Source organism: Neolamprologus multifasciatus, chromosome 9 (assembly GCF_963576455.1).
Source record: "Neolamprologus multifasciatus chromosome 9, fNeoMul1.2, whole genome shotgun sequence".
Classification (NCBI taxonomy): domain Eukaryota; kingdom Metazoa; phylum Chordata; class Actinopteri; order Cichliformes; family Cichlidae; genus Neolamprologus; species Neolamprologus multifasciatus.
The window spans coordinates 29088486-29112257 of NC_140447.1; the positions used below are offsets into that span (position 1 = coordinate 29088486).

The 23772-nt window shown below is 41.7% G+C and overlaps 1 protein-coding gene across 1 annotated transcript; it reads left to right on the plus strand.

Annotated features, from left to right (window-relative positions):
- Positions 1–1739: 1739 nt before the first annotated feature.
- LOC146511769 (uncharacterized) lies at positions 1740–23761 on the plus strand. The gene is made up of 4 exons (XM_085172431.1): positions 1740–1991; positions 4782–5378; positions 20890–21486; positions 21813–23761. The coding sequence occupies exons 1-4, from the start codon at positions 1974–1976 to the stop codon at positions 22503–22505; spliced, it is 1905 nt and encodes a 634-aa protein (XP_085028557.1). The 5' UTR covers positions 1740–1973; the 3' UTR covers positions 22506–23761.
- Positions 23762–23772: the final 11 nt, after the last annotated feature.

Genomic DNA, 23772 nt, shown 5'->3' on the forward strand with positions numbered 1-23772 from the left:
TACAGTGGGGCAAAAAAGTATTTAGTCAGCCACCGATTGTGCAAGTTCCCCCACTTAAAATGATGACAGAGGTCAGTAATTTGCACCAGAGGTACACTTCAACTGTGAGAGACAGAATGTGAAAAAAAAATCCATGAATTCACATGGTAGGATTTGTAAAGAATTTATTCGTAAATCAGGGTGGAAAATAAGTATTTGGTCACCTCAAACAAGGAAAATCCCTTGCTCTCACAGACCTGTAACGTCTTCTGTAAGAAGCTTTTCTGTCCCCCACTCGTTACCTGTATGAATGGCACCTGTTTGACCTCATCATCTGTATAAAAGACACCTGTCCACAGCCTCAACCAGTCAGACTCCAAACTCCGCCATGGCCAAGACCAAAGAGCTTTCGAAGGACACCAGGAAAAGAATTGTAGACCTGCACCAGACTGGGAAGAGTGAATCTACAATAGGCAAGCAGATTGGTGTGAAAAAATCAACTGTGGGAGCAATCATCAGAAAATGGAAGACATACAAGACCACTGATAATCTCCCTCGATCTGGGGCTCCACGCAAGATCTCATCCCGTGGGGTCAAAATGATCATGAGAACGGTGAGCAAAGATCCCAGAACCACACGGGGGGACCTGGTGAATGACCTGCAGAGAGCTGGGACCAAAGTAACAAAGGTCACCATCAGTAACACACTACAACGGCAGGGAATCAAATCCCGCAGTGCCAGACGTGTTCCGCTGCTGAAGCCAGTGCATGTCCAGGCCCGTCTGAAGTTTGCCAGAGAGCACATGGATGATACAGCAGAGGATTGGGAGAATGTCATGTGGTCAGATGAAACCAAAGTAGAACTTTTTGGTATAAACTCAACTCGTCGTGTTTGGAGGAAGAAGAATACTGAGTTGCATCCCAAGAACACCATACCTACTGTGAAGCATGGGGGTGGAAACATCATGCTATGGGGCTGTTTTTCTGCCAAGGGGACAGGACGACTGATCCGTGTTAAGGACAGAATGAATGGGGCCAAGTATCGTGAGATTTTGAGCCAAAACCTCCTTCCATCAGTGAGAACTTTGAAGATGAAACGAGGCTGGGTCTTCCAACATGACAATGATCCAAAACACACCGCCCGGGCAACAAAGGAGTGGCTCCGTAAGAAGCATTTGAAAGTCCTGGAGTGGCCTAGCCAGTCTCCAGACCTCAACCCCATAGAAAATCTGTGGCGGGAGTTGAAAGTCCGTGTTGCTCGGCGACAGCCCCAAAACATCACTGCTCTTGAGAAGATCTGCATGGAGGAATGGGCCAAAATACCAGCTACTGTGTGTGCAAACCTGGTAAAGACCTATAGTAAACGTTTGACCTCTGTTATTGCCAACAAAGGTTATGTTACAAAGTATTGAGTTGTATTTTTGTTATTGACCAAATACTTATTTTCCACCCTGATTTACGAATAAATTCTTTACAAATCCTACCATGTGAATTCATGGATTTTTTTTTTTTTCACATTCTGTCTCTCACAGTTGAAGTGTACCTCTGGTGCAAATTACTGACCTCTGTCATCATTTTAAGTGGGGGAACTTGCACAATCGGTGGCTGACTAAATACTTTTTTGCCCCACTGTATATAGATATATATCTATATAGTGTGTGTGTGTGTGTGTGTATATATATTGGTGTGTCGGCCCACTGGGCATTTGATTCTAATAACAGGCCTCAGTCTCTCCTGCTATACTGCTAAACTTTGTATCGGTTCTCAAACCTTTTGTGTTTGTTTCCAATAAGTTGCCCACCTCGGGAAGCACAAAATGTGTTCTTTTACTTGTCAGGTGAACATATGAGACACTTTGACTCTCCAGTGCAGTGTGGAGCCTAACAAAGATCTGCTTTGTGTCCCAGCTGATCAGCAGGAGGAGAAGAGTCTGACGGAGCAGCAGAGGAACATTTTCAGTTACTTGGACTCAGCTCAGCCACTACAGAGAAAACAATGAGCTCAACACAGAAGGTGACAGACAGAGCAGGGCGATATGACCAAAAATATTTATCACGATATACATTTGAAAATTTGCGATAATGATATAACTGACGATATAATTGACACTAGACAAAATGCTTTACAACTCCACAACTTTATTAAAAAACCCATCAATGTATTTTCACTTAATCAAACAGCTGTTTTTTATGTGTATTGAAGTTATATAAAAATTTAACAGTGCAAATGCAAATTCCTTGCTGACAGTTAAACCAAAAGGCATTTCCAATGGAAATTGGCCGACATTTGCTCCGAGGAATTTGCATTTTTGGTCATATCGCCCTGCTCTACGTTCATGTGCTACTGTTTAGGCTTAAATTGATTTGATGTTTGGTGCCTTTTTCTTAATGTAAAAAAACCCCTCAGGTTACAATCAGACATTTTTCTTCACTGAACCTGTTGGGTCTAAACTCAGACCCCGCTGTCTCCAGGGCTTATTCCCATGAAAGAAAAACAAGGCAACAGCGATCGATTGATTTACTTGCAAGGGAGGCCTCGTCGGTATCTCAGAAACGCACTTCGAATCTCATTAGTGGTTGTGGGTGTGTGTATGTTCAGTCCATGAGTTTAACATGGGTCAGATGTCAGGAGGCAGAGTTCAGGAGTCTGACAGCTGTGGGGAAGAAGCTGTTCCGGTACCTGGTGGTCTTAGTCCAGAGGCTCCTGTAGCGCCTCCCAGAGGGCAGGAGGGTGAAGAGTCCATGTGATGGGTGACTGGGCTCTTTGATGATTTTCCCAGCCCTTTTCAGACACCGCTTCCTGTAGATGTCCTTTATGGCAGGAAGTGGTGCTTTGGCGATGCGCTGGGCAGTTTTCACAACCCTCTGCAACGCCTTCCGGTCCGAGGCGGACCAGTTCCTGTACCAGACTGTTATACAGTTGGTCAGGATGATCTCGATGGTGCAGCAATAGAAGTTCACCAGGATGTCTGAGGACAGGTGGTTCTTCCTCAGAGTCCTCAAGAAGAAGAGGCACTAGTGAGCCTTCTTGACCAGCTTGGAGCAGTTGGTCGTCCAGATGAGATCCTCGGAGATGTCGACTCGAAGGAACTTGAAGCTGCTCACACGCTCCACAGCCGTCCCCTTAATGTAGATGGGTGGATGTGGGTCAGCATTCCTCCTGTAGTCCACGATGAGCTCCTTGGTCTTCTCGGTGTTAAGCAGCAGGTTGTTTGTGTCGCACCACTCAGCCAGACGATCCACCTCCTCCCTGTAGACCTCATCGTTGTCACTGATGAGGCCAATCACCGTGGTGTCATCTGCAAACTTAATGATGGTGTCAGAACCATCGGCAGGTCTGCAGTCGTGGGTGAAGAGGGAGTAGAGGAAAGGGCTCATTTGGTATAACGGAATAGCTTTAGTGTCTTGTTTTTAAAACTTGAGTATGAACTTATACAAAATGCAGCAAGATATTTATTTAAAAAACAGTTTTATTGATTACAAAAAACACTATATCGGATTCATATCGGTATCGGCAGATATCCATATGATATCGGAATCGGTATTGGACATTAAAAAGTGGCATCGTGCCATCTCTAATACTAATATCGATAAAATGCATTATCAACTTTCTTGGCTTCCTGTACAGGCTAAAATATTCTATGGCTTACTTGTAGTTATAAAGAACGCAATTCTGTTAAACACACCACATTTATTTCTGCTCAGCTGCAGTATCCTGATGAAATACATAATGATATTACACGATTTTCAACAAACTGCAATTTAGTAAATCCTCGAGTTAAAAGTAACTTTTTGTAAAACTGTTATATTTAGAGCAACTTTCAGGTGGAATAAATTGCCTCATAAAATTAGAGAATTAGCAACTATTCAAAACTTCAATGAACACTTAAAAGCCGATTTACAGAACTTTTAGTTGTTGTAATATTGTAAGAGATGATTTGTTTTTGATATTTGTGTAATGTGCCTCAATATTATTGATAATAATATTTTTATTATTATTGTTATTATTGATTGCTTAGAGAGCCATAAGAGCCAAATTATGTGGATATCTTGAATCCACTTTGTATAATATTTTATGTGATTGTATTTGACGGACGACGAGCAACATCTGTTTGTGGAAGCTAATGGGGTTCTTTTTGAATAAACAAATAAAAAAACATGGGATTTATTATCACTGAATAATTATGTATAAATCTATAAAAAATTATAGAAATATGTATTACAAACAGCAACTCTGTGTGTGTCTCAGTCATCCAGGTCATCGTAGTCAAAGGAGCTTGCAAAGAAAAGCGTCTGGACTTCTTTAAGTTACTTGAAGACGTTTCACCTCTCATCCGAGAGGCTTCTTCAGTTCTAAGGTCAAATGGTGGAGAGTCCCACTAGGTTTATATCTGGGACTCTCCACCATTTGACCTTAGAACTGAAGAAGCCTCTCGGATGAGAGGTGAAACGTCTTCAAGTAACTTAAAGAAGTCCAGACGCTTTTCTTTGCAAGCTCCTTTGACAACTCTTCGTGTGTGTCTGCGTGTGTGTGTGCGTGTGTGTGTGTGTGTGTGTGTGTGTGTACAATCAGGAGGGATGGGCATGATTTTAGTGTTTAAACAGTCATGAATTATTTTTAACACCAGTTTGGATGTAATGTGTTAGAACTACCAGCAGGTGGGGATAAGAGACCTTTAAGGTGTTTGGTGGCACACTCCACCTTCAGGTTTAAAACTAGTGTTAATGGAGGGAGTTTGAAGGTTGAGTTTGTTCCACGACTGCATTTCACTCACTGCCTCTGTTTGTATTTCTGTCACTGCAGGACCAACATGGAGCGAGAAGTCAGCGCTCTCAGGAGGCCGACAAACCTCACAGAAGAAAGAAAGAGAAAACATACACCTGTGACGAGTGTGGGAAGGATTTTACTTTGAAGGGTTCACTAAAACAGCATCAGGTCATCCACACTGGAGAGAGACCGTTCAGCTGTGACTTGTGTGGAAAGTCTTTTTCCAGGAAGCGTTCCCTAAAAACACACCAACTCATCCACAGTGGAGTTAAAGCGTACAGCTGTGATCAGTGTGGCAGAGCTTTTACTCACAGTAGCAGCTTACAGAGTCATCTAGTTACCCACTCTGGAATTAAGGCATACAGCTGTGAGATTTGTGGAAAAACTTTCAGCCAGAGAGTGTACTTAAATATACACCTACGCATTCACACCAGACGTGATGTGTACAGCTGTGAACAGTGTGGCAAATACTTTGCTACAGACACACAGTTACAAGAACACATGTTTACCCACACTGACGAGAGACCTTATAAATGTGACCTGTGTGAGAAGACTTTTAAAGCTCCACGTTACCTGAGACGACACCAACAGATCCACACCAGAAAGAGACTCTACAAGTGCAGTTACTGTGAGGTATGTATTTATATTTTTATCTTGTCATTTTAGCCTGACTGTTTGGAACAACTCTACTCATTAAACTGTGTTAGCATGTTAGCAATTCTACTGCATGGAAATCAGCTCTGAGTGATTATTCAGATTTTCATGTCAGTTATGATTTTAGTATTACTGTAGTATTATGGTGGTAGTATTGTAGTTATTGCATTCCAGTAAACTGAGTGTGTTAACTGAAACAGTAAAATGTAATTGGACGTCTGCAGAGATGCTCTTTATTTCAGGCGACGTTCAGGATAAAAGTGTTGAAGGACTGACTTACACTGTCTTTGTGTCTTTGTTTAGAAGCAGAGAGACACAGATGGATCCAGTTCTCAACCCTGTGATCACTGTGGTGGTGGGAAAGACTTTCATTGTGACCTCTGTGGAAAAACTTTCAGTTGGAAAGCTGACCTAAAAACACATCAACGTAGACACACTGGAGACAAACTGAAATACTGCAAAGAATGTGGGAGAAGCTTCACCACATCAGGTGACTTAAAAAAACATGAACTGATTCACAGTGGGGTTAAAAAGCACCTCTGTGATCAGTGTGGGTCATCCTTCACCACTGCAGGTGAGCTTAAAACACACAAACGAGTCCACACAGGAGAGAAACCATACAAGTGCAGACACTGTGACAAAAGCTTCTCATGTTCAGGTCATCGTAACAGGCATGAACGTACACACATGGAAGGAAACTACAGCTGTGACCAGTGTGACAAGAGCTTCAGGAATCTCAGTTCATACTCCGAACACAAACGATCCCACGTTACTAATAAACTGTTTCACTGTTACCAATGTGCCAAAACATTCACCTCATTGTCTGCTCTGTGCAAACATCAGCGTGATCACTCAGGGCTGAAATCACTCCCATCACTGGATCACAGTGAATCTGAAGAGACAGAAAGATCCTCTGGTTTCAGTGTCAGACTCAAAAAGCTTGAGATCAGGCTCCACAGAGTTCAGATAGAATCATTTAAACTTGTGTTGAACTGAACTGGTTGCTGGGCTGAACTTCTACATAATACAGATTTACATTGGATCTTATTTTCTGTCATTTTACTGAGTCAGTTTTGTCCTTTTTTCTCTGTCCTGGTTTTGCTCGTCTGTAAATAATTGAAACTCAGTCAAATAGTTCATTGTTCTCCAGCAAAACGTTTTGGAAACTCGTGTTTAACCTTTAAAACTCTGACATGTTTTAGCACACAAGGCTTCATCGGGGAGTTCACTCATGATTGGACCCTGAGAATAAAGGTTTTTAGTTCTTTCAAAGAGAGTCTTGGAGCTGTTTGATGTTTCTGTTTTGTCTGAAACCACCTGAAAGAAAAACTATTTTTCTTGCTTTATGTAGTGTTGAAGTTTTTAATGTTTCTTTCATCTGTGATGTTCTTGAATGTGTTGACATGAAGATGGTACAAATAAACTGTCCTTTTAGCTTTAGCTCCTAATTTATTCATTATTTATGGATGTAGCACAGCAGCAGTTTCTTGACACATCATACAGCTCAGCTGTTCCACAGATGTCAGGTTTACACAGTGGGATGTTTTGTAAGAACGCAGCTCTCCTGTGGATAAATCCTTACTCTTAGCCTCAGGACCTCACACACTCCCAGCAGGTTTGGTCAGAAGATTTATACCTTTTTCATTTCTATATGATTCTTCTTGCATCTAAACAAAGATGATGATGATGAGTCATTTATGAAAAAAGAAGCAAAATACAATATTGTTGTATGAGGATTTTTATGGCAGATTTTGTGCATCAACATTTTTGTACATGAAAATGTTAAAAGGATGCAAAGGAGGAGGAGGGCACAAGAGCTCAGCACGTGATACTGACTGGAAGCAACACAGCTGCTGTTGACAAAGCAGCAGAGTCAGATATGAATGCGTATTGAATTCATCGTGTAAATATACCAGATTTATCCACATAAGCTAGTTTTCATCATTTTGTTACTTTCAGTAAGTTTACTTTTAGTTTATTTTTACTTTCTTAAGACGCAGGAGAATCTGATTCATCATGATTGAGCTTTTCATTAAAGTGATGTTTAAAAGACATTTCTCGTTTGATGTTCTTTCAGCTGCAACCTCGCTGGTGTTTAACTGTCTGACAGTAAAGAAGATAAAAGATACGTGCAAACACAAACACATGAAAAGTATTTGCAGAAAAGCTTAAAGCTCTTGTTTGTCTGTTTTTTCGTTCCAGTCATCGCCAACATGGCTAAGATGTGAAACTGCCTTTCTGCTACAGTATCTCCTTATATACATTTGCTCATATCGTGGTACTTCTTATAGAGTGTCTTTCTTTGACCATGTCTCACTGAGTTTTATTCTCGACGTTGCATTTGAGTCTTGCATGACTCTATTTTAATTAATGTTAAAATGGATGGATAGCTAGACGGAGCCCCTGAATTTATCATCTGAAATCTTTTTATTCTTTTATTCCACTGCTTTCAGGCATTTCTGTGCATCCAAATTCTGCAGGCAAAGACATTGCAGACATCTTGGAGTCAATCGACAAGCGATTGTCCAGGTTCAATGCGAGGCTGTCCCTGGTGGATATTTTACACCGGGAATTTAAATCTCTGAGAGAATCCCTGGTGTTCAGCCAGCAACGGTGAAAAGCTTCATCAAAATCCACCCGAAGCTGCTGGAGGACACCGTAAAGAACATCAACTTCGATAGAGTGCATTGCTTGGGGGGCGTGAGGTCGCGGACCGGGAGACCACGTCCTATTGTGGCCAAATTCGGTCAATTCAAACAGAAGGAACAGGTGAAGAGTCGCGACAGGGAGCTGAAAGGAACGGACTTCAGCATGAATGACCAGTTCCCCAAAGAGATCCTGGAACGACGCAAGGTCCTTTTCCCAGTTCGACGTAGCTTCATCCAGAGAGGCCCCCGTGCTGTCATCGCCGTGGACCGGCTCTACGTGGACGGACAGCTCTACCGCGACCCCGGCACCACTCTGTGGTTATATTGACTGCACTCCAGATAATAACCCGCTACACTCTTTTTTTATTCACTCACACGCTCTCCTTTGACATGGGTTTAACCTAGTAATATCAGTATGATGTCATAGCAGATATAACACCATCACCCTCCGTCATTGCTTTAATTGGAATGTTTCCATTTCTTTTCTTTTTTTTGTTGTCGCTCACAGTTCACATGGTTTCTTTCTTTCTCTTTTCTTTCACTGCTGTGATCACCTGCTGCTTTGTATTGGTCTAGTTCCATGTGTCATTTTCTGTCTGTCTGTCAATGTCGAGTCTGCGTCTTAGTGTGATGGTTTCTTGTTCCTGGTTTCTTGTTCCTGTTTTATTGTGAAGGTCTGCGTCTCATGTGAGTGTGTTCAGTTTTACCTCTCGTCTCGTTAATGACTCCCAGCTGTGTCCCCCACCTGTGTGTAATCTCCCTGTGTTTCTCTGAGTGTATTTTAGTTGTGTCTTTTGTGTTTGTAGTCGCTGGTCCGTCTGTGTATTCACCATGTTTCATCCGTGTGTTCCCTGCTGTCTACCATCGTCTGCCTCTGCTCGCCCTCCTTCATGTTCGTGTTCTGGTTTCTGCGCTGTAGTTCAGTTGTTTTCCAGTATAGTTTAGCTTGTCTTCGTTTGCCACTTTCCCTTTGCCGTTTATTCAATAAACCACCTTCACACATTCACGACTGCCTGCGTTTGGACCCTCCTTAATTTCTTCCACACGGCTCTTCTCACTTGCCGTGACACAAATAAGTGATGTTTCCACATTCTCTCCACCTGTCTAAACGAAACACCCAGCGTACATCATTAGACATACACACACAATTATGAGCACACTGAGGTTTGTCACATGGAATGTAAATGGAGCTGGCACCAGAGGAAAGAGGTTAAAGATATTTAACCAGCTAAAAAAACTACAGGCAGATGTTGTTTTATTACAAGAAACTCACAGACCTGTCACAGGTTTAAACGAACTTAAAACACCTGAGTTTCCTAATGTGTTTGCAGCCTGTTATAATTCTAGACAAAGGGGAGTAGCAATTTTAATACGTAAAAATGTTAATTTTACAGTACTCGATACAGTTATAGATCCAGAGGGTAGATTTCTAATTATTAAACTATCAATATTGAACAAAAAGCTATGTATTGTATGTAGGAGTCTTTGCACAGCAAACAACCATAAGGAGTGGAAGCATTTCGACGTTGGCGTTGACGAAGACAACTAAGGTGTACGACGTGCTCTGCCTTAAATCGTCCGCAGCGTTGGAACATGAGAACCTGAGGGATGAAGGGAGCGTGCCAAGCTCCAAAAGTGACAGCGCAGAGGAGGTCCAGCGATGGACTTGTGGTTCTGTGAACAGCACAAATGCCAGGTGACTGTGAAATAACTAACAGCACTTTTTCCACAAGTGAAGCCAGTAACTTACTATCCTAAAAGATTAGCTCTAGTTTCTTGTGCTTTACCTCCATGAGTGAGATCAGTATGTGCAGCAGCTTAAGCTGTACAACGTTTCAGGAAATAGTTTATTTCCCCTTTTGACACTATTAGTTTCACACGAGGTAGATGTCTACTACTGCAGACTAAAATTAAATTTCTGTCAGCTGCAAGACACTTGTCTTTAATGTTACTGTTACTCTTACAACCACACATAACCATAAAATGGTGCACAATTCTGAATCCATCAACCCTTTTGCCAACGAAAGAAGAGGGCACTTCTCATGAGTGTAGAGAGCACGTGGAGAAGGAGTGTAAGCCGAGGGATGACTTAACAGATGTGCCACTTGATGAGGGAAAGGTTTGGTTTGTTGATGGTTCGAGCTTTACAACAGTAGAGGGACAGGCTAAAACAGGTTTTACTGTAGTAGATAGAAAATTAACTGTGCAGGACAACTAGCATGTTTCATATTTGCTTAAGCAGCAGAGATGCTAGCTTTAACGGAAGGGTGTAAAGCTGCAGAGAGACAATATACACTGATAGCCAATATGCATTTGCTACATTACATTACTTTGTAGTGCAGTGGGTGAGACGAGGTGTGACAGCCTCTACAGGGAAGCCTGTACAACACACCAAACTCCCGCAAAATCTACTGGAAGCAATAATATTGCCCAGTAGAATGGCCATTTGTAAATGTGCAGCACACATGTGAGGGAAAGATCCAGTTGCATTAGGGAATGCTTTTGCAGATAAGATCGCAAAAGAGGCAGCTTTAGGAGCACATGGTGTTCACATTTTAGCAGTGCAACATCAACAGACATCGCCTATTATACAAGATGCAGTGGCAGACATGCAGGCCCACTCACCTACTGCAAGAAAAACGGTTGTGGCTTACAGAAGGAGCGAGCTTGCAGGATGGTGTTATTGTCTGTGCGATAAACCAATACTGCCATAGAAATTGTATAAGACTGCTGCTATTTTGAGCCATGGGCCACATGGCAACATTTTCATACTCTAGGATTTAATACCTTTGAAAGATTTTGCAGGTCATGTATGATATGTTGCAAGCACAATTCTCGGGGTAATTTGAGACCTAAGAGAGGGAAATTCCCCAGACCCAGTCAGCCATTTCAAGTTATTCACATGGATTTTATAGAGCTGTCCAACTGTAATAACTGTAAGTATTGTCTAGTGATAGTGTGCCCTTTTGCAAAGTGGGCAGTGGGTTCTTCCCATTCTATGCAAGGCCACCTGGGTTGGCTGGAAGACTGTTTACTTAGCCTGGCAGGGCGAAGGACACTGTCTCAGCTGAAGTCTGGACATACACACACACACACACACACACACACACACACACACACACACACACACACACACACACACACACACACACACACACACAGATGTACACTCATCCCCCCTCCCCCTCCAAATGCCTTCGACACTTATTCCCTTCTGATGCTGACGGTGGATCATGGAGACCAGCACATAGGCTGCAGGCCCAGATGACTGTCTACACTGACTGTCTCTCACCCTTTACCCGTCCCTGTTGCTTGTCATGTGTTTCTTTGGTGTATTAGGAGCTTTTTCATGTGCTATGTGCAGAGGTGTTTTTTTTCTGTTCTCAAACTGATCTCCCTGTTGGAGCTCAGTCTGGGGGGAGTTATTTTTTTCTCCTTATCTTTCCTCATGTGGTGCATTTTCCATTGTTATACCTCTCTGACCTGTCTTCCCCATGTGATGTTGTTATTGTAATGTATGTATGGTTGGAGGGTAAGATGGCGCCGCCCTTGTGTGCAATAGGTCAGCAGCCTTAACATGAAATTTCCCCTTGTGGGACTAATAAAGTTATATCAATCAATCAATCAATCAATCAACTAGAGAAGCAGATGCCACTTCGGTTGCCAAAGCAATATGAAAGAATATCATCCCAGAACACGGGATTCCGGAGACTATTTATAGTGATGATGGTCCACACTTTGTAAATCAAGTGATTGGATTAATAGCACAGCATCTATGGATAACACTAAAACATCTTTGTTCATATCACCCACAAAGTGCAGGGTTGGTAGAGAGAACTAACGGCACAGTAAAGCTAAGACTTAGGAAGTCAATGGAAGAGACAGGCAGGACATGGTTAGACTGTATAGAACTAGTTAAGATGTACATGAGGATTTCTCCAACAGAGAACGGTCTGACTCTTTGAGATTATATATGGTAGAGCATTTAGAGTTTTAGTTTTCTGTAGTGATGATAGAAAAGCAGAAGAGAGAGCACATTAGCACATTGGATGCTCAAAATGTTTAAAAGTATAGAAGTCATGAGAACAAATGATCTGCCAGATGATTCTGTTTCTCCTCAGGAGCAGAGTCTGAAGTCTGGAGATGTTGGATGTTGATAAGGCCATGGAGAGGAAGTGCTCCGTTCTTACTGCAGGTTTTCATAGAAAGTATAGAGAATAACACCCTCCCTCCTACTCTTACTCAGGGTCTCATAACACTTATTCCAAAGCCAAACAAAGACTTACTTCTTATTGATAATTGGAGACCCATCTGTCTGCTCAATAATGACTATGAGGTTATGGCTTTAGTACTTGCTAACAGAAATAAAGAGTTCTTGGATACAATTATCGATAAGACACAATCAGGCTTTATGAGAAATAGACACATTTCTAATAACATTAGACTGGTTTTGGATCTACTTGATTACTCTGATTTGGTATCTGACAATAGATTCATTCTCTTCCTGGATTTTTAACCCTTAAGAGCCCAGACCTATTTCTACTTTCATGAAAATTACGGGGGTCTTATATCAAATGAATCATATATAACCAAGTCTCTAAGTGTAAAGGGGCAGTGACACCAGTGTCACTGTGGGTCCTTAAGGGTTAAAAGGCTTTTGATACAATTGAACATCAATTTATTTTCCACTCTTTGAAAAAATTTGGCTTTGGATCTGTAACATTTCTGTTAAACAAGAAGTCACATACCCAGGACTGTTAATATCCAAAGACCAAAAGTCAAGATTCTTGTCAAACTTAGAACGTACTTTTTTTTTTTTTTTTTTTTAAGTGAAGCTTCGGACGTCACTAATCACGTGACTCTGGCCAAACGAATCAAGCCTCGACACAGTGCTTCTGAAGCAGCGTGTTGATTTTTCTGACACAAGCACCGGATCGTCAGCTTCAAGCGGACCATCACTACCTCTCACATCTAAAGGTAAGTGCCAAGGTAACTTTTTTTGAACTGAGTTCAGTCAATCTCGAGTTTTTCAAACTTTTCTGAATGAAGTTTTCTGTTGCTCTCTGTGAGAGAAGACCGTTAAAGCCGAGGCTCTCCAGAGTGTAGCAAAACAGGAAACAGCAGCTGGGTGTGTGTAAGTGTGCAAACGAATAGTTTAGAAGTGCAAGTGAGCCACGAGTATAGAAAGGTCAAGTTTCGTGAGTTGTTTTTCTCACCACTGATCACGCGCTCAACACTCTACACATACTTGCATGACATGTGCGCTCTCAAGCATCAATATTGTACAATTCTGGGCGTCACGTGATTTGAGGGTGTTACCATATGACGGAAATCTCCATTGTTCTGTAGCAGTGGTTCTCAAACGTCTCACAATAAGTTTCACCCTTACGAGCGACATCGAAGCACAGTAGTATAGGCCTATTTAACACCACATACACATACTTGCCAACATTCAATTCAATCTATCTATCTATCTATCTGTGTATATGTGTATAAGTGTATGTGTATATATATGTATATATATATATATATATATATGTATATATATATATATATATATATATGTGTGTGTGTGTGTTCTTTTACTTGTCAGGTGAACATATGAGAGACTTTGACTCTTCAGTGCAGTGTGGAGCCTAACAAAGATCTGCTTTGTGTTACAGCTCATCAGCAGGAGGAGAAGAGTCTGACGGAGCAGCAGAGGAACATTTTCTGCTACTTGGACTCAGCTCAGCCACTACAGAGAAAACAATGAGCTCAACACAGAAGGTGACAGACAGAGCAGGGCGATAGGACCGAAAATATTTATCATGATATACATTTGAAAATTTGCGATAATGATACAACTGACGATATAATTGACACTAGGCAAAATACTTTACAACTCCACAACTTTATTAGTGCAAAAAATCCCATCAATGTATTTTCACTTAAACAAACAGCTGTTTTTCATGTGTATTGAAGTTATATAAAAATTTAACAGTGCAAATGCAAATTCCTTGCTGACAGTTAAACCAAAAGGCATTTCCAGTGGAAATTGGCCACATTTGCGCCGAGGAATTTGCATTTGCACTGTTAATATTTTTGGTCATATCGCCCTGCTGTACTTTCACGTATTACTGTTTAGGCTTAAATTGGTTTGATGTTTGGTGCTTTTTTCTTAATGTAAAAAAACCCCTCAGGTTACAATCAGACATTTTTCTTCACTGAACCTATTGGGTCTAAACTCAGACCCCGCTGTCTCCAGGACCTATTCCCATGAAAGAAAAACAAGCGATCGATCGATTTACTTGCAAGGGAGGCCTCGTCGGTATCTCAGAAACGCACTTTGTTTACGTCTGTTAAGACAGATATTAACAGACTTCAGTTAGTCCAGAATAAGGCGTCTAGATTAGATGTTCATACTATACTAATTAAAATGGACCAATCGTCGCCTCACAAAACGCGCTACTTGGCGTAACCCAGCTTTGCTTATCAGTTAAGTATGTGTCACTCGATAGAGCGGCTGTTGTCTGCGAGACCTGTCGGCGAAGTGGTGGAGCATTTGGAGCCTCACTACATGCTTCCAAACCGCAGCATTTTTAATCTTAATTTCTTCCATACTGAGGCAAAAAGGAAGCGATTTGTCCCGTACTTCAGCTAGAATGGGGGAAAAAAGACTCTGGAGTTAGTCTGTGTCCTTAAGCTGCAGCTGCCTCTTCTTCTCTCATGTTTTCTAAGTAGCTGACAGCTGGTAACTGTGCAGGGGCGGGTCTAGCAAAGCTTTGCCAGGGGGCAGGTAGGGCATTAACAAGAAAAGGGAGGCACAAAAAATACTTTTCTTTGTTATTTCATTTAAAGGACTAACTTTTAATAAATAATTATCTGAATCTTACAACCAAAGTGGTCATCTGATTAAATGTATAGAAATTCATTACTGCATATGGTAACTATTAAGTCTAATTTACACCCTGGTAAGTAGTGATGGGTCGGTCGCGAACGAAATGGCTCTTAGAGCTGGATCTTTGACGTGAACGACGCGAGCCGGCTCCTTATCGCGAGCCGGCTCCTTATCACGAGCCGTGGGGTTTTTTTTTTTTTTCTTTCTCTCACCCTCTCTCGCACTTTTTTACGCTTCACTCCGCATCTTTGCGCTGGGTGGAGGGGGGAGGGGCGGTAGTCACACTGGCAGTAGCACAGGAACAGAGCGGGAGGGAGAGAGAGAGAGAGAGCCAGAGACAACAACGTCACATTGGAAAGGTATAGTAATCATCCACAACTATTTTCCGTTGCAGATGATAAAGGATTCAGAAAGTTTTTTCATGCAGGCCCATATGACAGAGAATATGCATGTTCTTTTTGTTTCATATTTTAATTTATATTTAATTGTGTTGTGGTTTGCAGTGTTTTGTGTTGTTTCACTTTAAAAAATTTTAAAAGGAAAAACCTGAAAATTTAAATAGTTAAAAGTTGAACTGTGAATAGTTGGTTTTTCTATTATATAGCATAGCATAGCATCTTTATTTATAACGCACTTTACATCCAACAATGTTGACCAAAGTGCTACAAATATAAGAGAGGAAACTGTTTAAATTACATATAAAATATCTTAAAATTAAAAATAATATAATTAATAAGAAAACATATTAAGAGACATCAACAAGTCCTGCTGTGCTAAAAGCCAAGATAAATAAATATGTTTTAAGATGTGATTTAAAAACAGATAAGGAAGGTGCCTGTCTAACATGTAAAGGCAACTCATTCCACAATTTTGGTGCTGCCACAGCAAACGCCCGATCCCCTCCGAGCTTACGATTAGTCCTGGGCACACTCAGGAGGAGCTGGTCTGCCGACCTGAGGGACCGGGAAGGTATGTATGGATGATGAAGCTCAGAGAGGTACAGAGGGGCAGCATTGGACAAACATTTAAAAACAAATAAAAGCAGCTTAAAATGGATCCTAAAATGCACGGGCAGCCAATGAAGTGAATATAAAACTGGGGTGATATGCTCGTATCTACGAGTGCCAGTTAAAAGGCGTGCAGCAGCATTCTGGACTAACTGCAGTCGAAAAACAGAAGATCGACTCACCCCAAAATAAAGAGAATTACAGTAATCCAGCCGAACGGTTACAAAAGCGTGGATTACTGTTTCAAATTGCTGTCTCGTAAGAAAGTGCTTAATTTTGGCCAGTTGCCTTAGATGAAAGAAACTAGACCTTACAACCAACCCGATCTCGCTTTCAAGCTTAAGCTCAGGATCCATTTTAAAACCCAGATTAACAATCTCTGGTTTACAGAATGATTTCAGGGATTGCAATCAACACACGGATCAGCAGTAGAGGCAGGTCTGAACACCATTACTTCAGTTTTAGAATCATTAAAACAAAGAAAGTTTAGCGCCAACCACGACTTGACGTCCTCCAGACATGTTTGCAAACGATTTACAGACGACCCATCTTTCTTTTTAAGAGGAACATAAATCTGGCAGTCATCTGCATAAAAGTGAAAAGAGAGTCCGTGTTTCCTAAGAATTGAGCCCAATGGAAGTAAATAAAGTGAAAACAGGATAGGGCCCAGAATGGAACCCTGTGGTACTCCATGAGACAGCGGAGCACGGGAGGACTCACAGTTTCCTAAGCGAACTGAAAAGGTTCGATTTGTTAAGTAAGACCTGAACCATTTCAGAGCCACACCTGTTATACCGACACACTGCTCCAAACGCGAGATTAAAATTTCATGGTCTACAGTGTCAAATGCAGCAGTTAAATCGAGTAAAATAAGAATGACACTTTCACCAGAATCACATGATAAAAATATATCATTAAAAATTCTTAAAAGTGCTGATTCAGTGCTATGCATTGCTTTAAAACCAGATTGAAAAATCTCCTGAACATATTGTGCATTCAAGTATGAGATCAATTGGTCATATACAATTTTTTTCCAAGACTTTAGATAAAAAGGGCAGCTTAGATATTGGTCTAAAGTTTTCAACAGTGTTTGTATCTAGCCCAGGTTTCTTAAGAAGTGGTTGCACAATTGCATCTTTGAAATTCTTTGGAACCACACCTGAAGTAAGGCTGCTATTTAAAATGGTTAAAATAGTTGGACCTATGGTAGAAAAAACTTCTTTCAGAAAAATGGGAGGGATAGGATCATAAGGTGGGCCTACAGGCTTTAAATGATCCACCACCTCCTGTTGCTGAGCAAGAGTAACCGACTCAAACTGTTGAAAGACAGCTGAGCAAATTGGAAGATCAGAGGGGATGTGGGCAAAATAATCCGCGCCCTAGCCGAGGCTACCTTGTTTATAAAGAAGTGCAGAAACTTTCCACACATTTCAAGTGAAGGCTCAAAACTAAGAGCAGAGGGAGGGCTTAAAATAGATTCAATTGACTTAAACAATATATGTGGTTTCTGATAATTCACCATAATAATGTTTGCAAAGTGTTTCCGCTTTGCTTCTTTTATTGTAAGCTGATATAAGGCCCAGTGCTCTCTTAAACTTTGTAAAGAGACCTGTAAGTTATCTTTTTTCCATCTCCGCTCAGCCCTACGACATTCACGCCTCGCAGCACGGGTTTCATCGCTCAACCAGGGTTCAAACTTAGTCTTAGGATGCTTCATTTTTAGAGGGGCAACAATATCCAAGACAGTCTGACAAGTGGTATGAAACCAAAAACTGAGTTCCTCTACGTATTGGAGTGTCTCAGGAATGGAGAACTGATTATAGTAGGTGGAGAACCATGCTGCCGTGGAAGAATTTAACAAACGAGATGTCTTTGCAGGGACATGCCCCCTGAATTCATTTCTAGATAAAGAGATGTCAAACAGAACCGGCATATGATCAGAGAAAACAGCTTTAGCTTGTCATATTGCAGCCACAGAAATTCTTTTGTCCATGAAACCACAAAGCTGCACTTTCTTTTTGCCTTATAGTCAGATTTGCCATAACATTTCCGTTTTGTGGTAAGCTTTTCTTTGGCTGTCACTTCTTCACCCTGACCTGTCTTATTTGGTTCAGCAGAACTAAAATATATATCCTTCTGCTTTTATTGCTGGGGTGGCTGTAGCTCAGGTGGCAGAGCAGGTCAGCCACTAATCAGAAGGTCGGTGGTTCGATCCCATCCCTTCTGGCTGCATGCCAAATATCCTTGGGCAAGATACTAACCCCATGTTTGCCTACTGGTGGTGGTCAGAGGGCCCGGTGGCGCCAGTGTCCGGCACCCTCGCCTCTGTCAGGGCAGCTGTGGCTACAATGTAGCTTGCCATCACCAGTGTGTGTGTGAATGGGTGAATGACTGAATTTAGTGTGAAGCGCTTTGGGGTCCTTAGGGACTAGAAAAGCGCTATACAAATGCAGGCCATTTACCATTTACACACGCACTCGCATAATGCTCAGCGATTCTCTGCGCGATCAACCTCTCACATGTTTAAGCTTGCTGCTTAATTGCGCACCAATCAGAGGAATTGGTGCGCAAATTATTGCCACTCACCAATCAGTGCTGTCGCTTTCTATACATAGTTCGCGTGATTGCAAAGTGAAAGCAAAAAACAAGCGCAAATTCAAACACGTTTTCAATGTCACATATTGACAGTGGCTCACCGATGCCAATGACATAATTACCCAGCTACATTTCTGAAAGAATGCAAAAGCATTGACATATATTTTTCCTTCCTATGACAGCCCGACGGGCAGGGCAGAGATAGATTTTGGTAGCCCGACTGGCAAAATCGCTAGCCCCGGGACGTCAGGCTAGCGATTTTGTGAGAATTATATTATTATTGACAGAATTATACAGTGGTGCAGTTAAGATAAGTGAGATATGTGGATAATTTCTACAGAGGCTGTATAAAGTGCTAGTGGTTGTGAGTGGTGGTTCAGTCCATGTTATTATTGTGTGTTTGAGAGTACAGTTGTCCATTGTGTGTGTGTGTAGGTGGGTGTGTGTATGTTCAGTCCATGAGTTTAACGTGGGTCAGATGTCAGGAGGCAGAGTTCAGGAGTCTGACAGCTGTGGGGAAGAAGCTGTTGCAGTACCTGGTGGTCTTAGTCCGGAGGCTCCTGTAGCGCCTCACAGAGGGCAGAAGAGACTACGTGATGGGTGACTGGGGTCTTTGATGATTTTCCCAGCCCTTTTCAGACACCGCTTCCTGTAGATGTCCTTTATGGCAGGAAGTGGTGCTCCGGCGATGCGCTGGGCAGTTTTTACAACCCTCTGCAACGCCTTCCGGTCTGAGGCGGAGCAGTTCCCGTACCAGACTGTTATACAGTTGGTCAGGATGATCTCGATGGTGCAGCGATAGAAGTTCTCCAGGATGTCTGAGGACAGGTGGTTCTTCCTCAGAGTCCTCAAGAAGAAGAGGCACTAGTGAGCCTTCTTGACCAGCTTGGAGCAGTTGGTCATCCAGATGAGATCCTCGGAGATGTGGACTGCAAAGAACTTGAAGCTGCTCACACGCTCCACAGCCGTCCCCTTAATGTAGATGGGTGGATGTGGGTCAGCATTCCTCCTGTAGTCCACAATGACCTCCTTGGTCTTCTCTGTGTTAAGCAGCAGGTTGTTTGTGTCGCACCACTCAGCCAGACGATCCACCTCCTCCCTGTAGGCCTGATCGTTGTCACTGATGAGGCCAATCACCGTGGTGTCATCTGCAAACTTAATGTTGGTGTCAGAACCATCGGCAGGTCTGCAGTCGTGGGTGAAGAGGGAGTAGAGGAAAGGGCTCATTTGGTATAACGGAATATCTTTAGTGTCTTGTTTTTAAAACTTGAGTATGAACTTATACAAAATGCAGCAAGATATTTATTTAAAAAACAGTTTTATTGATTACAAAAAACACTCTATCGCATTCATATCGGTATCGGCAGATATCCATATGATATCGGAATCAGTATTGGACATTAAAAAGTGGCATCGTGCCATCTCTAATACTAATATCGATAAAATGCATTATCAACTTTCTTGGCTTCCTGTACAGGCTAAAATATTCTATGGCTTACTTGTAGTTATAAAGAACGCAATACTGTTAAACACACCATATTTATTTCTGCTCAGCTGCAGTATCCAGATGAAATACATAATGATATTACACAATTTTCAACAAACTGCAATTTAGTAAATGCTCGAGTTAAAAGTAACTTTTTGTAAAACTGTTATATTTAGAGCAACTTTCAAGTGGAATAAATTGCCTTATAAAATTAGAGAATTAGCAGCTATTCAAAACTTCAATGAACATTTAAAAGCCGATTTACAGAACTTTTAGTTGTAATATTGCAAGAGGTGATTTGTTTTTGAGATTTGTGTAATGTGCCTCAATGTTATTATTATTATTATTAATATTGATTGCTTATATTTTAATTGTGAAACGTCACTGTGGATGTAAGAGCCAAATTATGTGGATATCTTGAATCCACTTTATTGTATAATAGTTTATGTGATTGTATTTGACGGACGACGAGCAACATCTGTTTGTGGAAGCTAATGGGGTTCTTTTTGAATAAACAAATAAACAAACATAGGATTTATTATCACTGAATAATTATGTATAAATATATACAAATTATAGAAATATGTATTACAAACAACAACTGTGTGTGTGTGTGTGTGTGTGTGTGTGTGTGTACAATCAGGAGGGATGGGCATGATTTTAGTGTTTTAACAGTGATGAATTATTTTTAACACCAGTTTGGATGTAATGTGTTAGAACTACCAGCAGGTGGGGATAAGAGACCTTTAAGGTGTTTGGTGCCACACTCCACCTTCAGGTTTAAAACTAGTGTTAATGGAGGGAGTTTGAAGGTTCAGTTTGTTCCACGACTGCATTTCACTCACTGCCTCTGTTTGTATCTCTGTCACTGCAGGACCAACATGGAGCGAGAAGTCAGCGCTCTCAGGAGGCCGATAAACCTGACAGAAGAAAGAGAGAGAAAAAACACACCTGTGACGAGTGTGGGAAGGGTTTTACTTTGAAGGCTTCACTAAAACAGCATCAGTTCATCCACACTGGAGAGAGACCGTTCAGCTGTGACTTGTGTGGAAAGTCTTTTTCCTTGAAGCGTTCCCTAAAAACACACCAACTCATCCACAGTGGAGTTAAAGCGTACAGCTGTGATCAGTGTGGCAGAGCTTTTACTCACAGTAGCAGCTTACAGAGTCATCTAGTTACCCACTCTGGAAAGAAGGCATACAGCTGTGACATTTGTGGAAAAACTTTCAGCTGGAGAGGAAGCCGAAATAGACACCTACGCATTCACACCAGACATGATGTGTACTGCTGTGAACAGTGTGGCAAAGAGTTTACAACAGACAAACAATTAGAAGAACACATGTTTACCCACACTGACGAGAGACCTTATAAATGTGACCTGTGTGACAAGACTTTTAAATCTCCACGTAACCTGAGAGAACACCAACAGATCCACACCAGAAAGAGACTCTACAAGTGCAGTTACTGTGAGGTATGTATTTATATTTTTATCTTGTCATTTTAGCCTGACTGTTTGGAACAACTCTGCTCATTAAACTGTGTTAGCATGTTAGCAATTCTACTGCATGGAAAAGCAGCTCTGAGTGATTATTCAGATTTTCATGTCAGTTATAATTTTAGTATTACTGTAGTATTATGGTGGTAGTATTGTAGTTATTGCAGCCCAGTAAACTTGAGTTTGTTAACTGAAACAGTAAAATGTAATTGGACGTCTGCAGAGATGCTCTTTATTTCAGGTGACATTCAGGATAAAAATGTTGAAGGACTGACTTACACTGTCTTTGTGTCTTTGCTTAGAAGCAGAGCGACACAGATGGATCCAGTTCTCAACCCTGTCATCACTGTGGTGGTGGGAAAGACTTTCGTTGTGACCTCTGTGGAAAAACTTTCAGTTGGCAAGAAACCCTAAAAATACATCAACGTAGACACACTGGAGACAAACTGAAATACTGCAAAGAATGTGGGAGAAGCTTCACCACATCAGGTGACTTAAAAAAACATGAACTGTTTCACAGTGGGGTTAAACAGCACCTCTGTGATCAGTGTGGGTCATCCTTCACCACTGCAGGTCAGCTTAAAACACACAAACGAGTCCACACAGGAGAGAAACCATACAAGTGCAGACACTGTGACAAAAGCTTCTCAGATTCAGGTAATCGTAACAAGCATGAACGTACACACATGAAAGGAAACTACAGCTGTGACCAGTGTGACAAGAGCTTCAGGAATCTCAGTTCATACTCCAAACACAAACAATCCCACGTTACTAATAAACTGTTTCACTGTTACCAATGTGCCAAAACATTCACCTCATTGTCTGCTCTGTGCAAACATCAGCGTGATCACTCGGGGCTGAAATCACTCCCATCTCTGGATCACAGTGAATCTGAAGAGACAGAAAGATCCTCTGGTTTCAGTGTCAGACTCAAAAAGCTTGAGATCAGACTCCACAGAGTTCAGATAGAATCATTTAAACTTGTTTTGAACTGAACTGGTTGCTGGGCTGAACTTCGACATAATTTTGTCCTTTTTTCTCTGTCCTGGTTTTGCTCGTCTGTAAATAATTGAAACTCAGTCAAATAGTTCATTGTTCTCCAGCAAAACGTTTTGGAAACTCATGTTTAACCTTTAAAACTCTGACATGTTTTAGCACACAAGGCTTCATCGGGGAGTTCACTTGTGATTGGACCATGAGAATAAAGGTTTTTAGTTCTTTCAAAGAGAGTCTTGGAGCTGTTTGATGTTTCTGTTTTCTCTGAAACCACCTGAAATAAAAACTATTTTTCTTGCTTTATGTAGTGTGGAAGTTTTTAATGTTTCTTTCATCTGTGATGTTCTTGAATGTGTTCACATGAAGATGGTACAGGTGATTACCTGAAGAGCTACTTAACCTGGCGCTGATGTATGCTCCACGCCAGTCCGTTAATCGCCTCTCTGTGGTAACTAGACTCCCGCGAAGGTGTTGCATTAATTTCTTGTTGGAGCTGCGTTAAATCTGCCTACTTGTGTCTAGGTTTCAGCGTCTGCCACCTGCCTGTCCTCCTGCTCAATTGGATCACCCGGTGCATCATCTGGCCCATTCACTACCTCCACGGATTTCTTTCTCACAGACTTCCCTCCCGAGCTCCCACGGTCCCGCTCTAATCGTAAGCCAACTAGTCTAACTCAGTTTTAATGTGTTTCCCCCGCTTCCCGGCTCCTAGTAATCTTCTCCTCTTTCTGTTGCAGCCTCCCACGGTCCTGATTCCGGCTTCCTCGCGTCATTGTTTCCCCGGGTTTTTTTTAGTTCCTCGTTTTGCTCCTCTGGTTTTCCCGGGTCGCCTTTTGTTGTTATAATAAAGTGTCATTTTCTGCTAGCGCTTGAGTCTGCGTTTGGACCCTTTTGTGCACGCGCGCCGCGGCGCATGACACTGACAGTCTTGCAGTGAAACAGGGGCCCGCGTGCAATTCTCCACTTTGGCCACTGTATTGTTGGGTGTTCAGAGACAAAGACTTTAAGCTGATTTGAGGTTGATTTTTTCTTTTCTCCACTTGATGTTAGCAAATATTTGCTCAACACTGACCCACCTCCATGACTGCTCTGTTGCTACGACAGACTGAAGATGTGTACTGTGAGGATGGTGTTGGTGCATTGCTAACTTTAAAAGATTTCCATCTTTCTGGAGTCAGTGCAGTGTTTCAGGTTTACTAACACTTCAGTAAATGCTTCAGTTTTTTCTTCTTGAAGAGATTAAAAAAAATTAAAACAAAGAAAAAT

Excerpts from the sequence above, each read along its gene's own strand:
- LOC146511769 (XM_085172431.1), top strand. Across the intron at positions 5,379-20,889 it reads ACAAGTGCAGTTACTGTGAG|GACCAACATGGAGCGAGAAG; the intron begins GTATGTATTTAT and ends CTGTCACTGCAG. Across the intron at positions 21,487-21,812 it reads ACAAGTGCAGTTACTGTGAG|AAGCAGAGCGACACAGATGG; the intron begins GTATGTATTTAT and ends GTCTTTGCTTAG.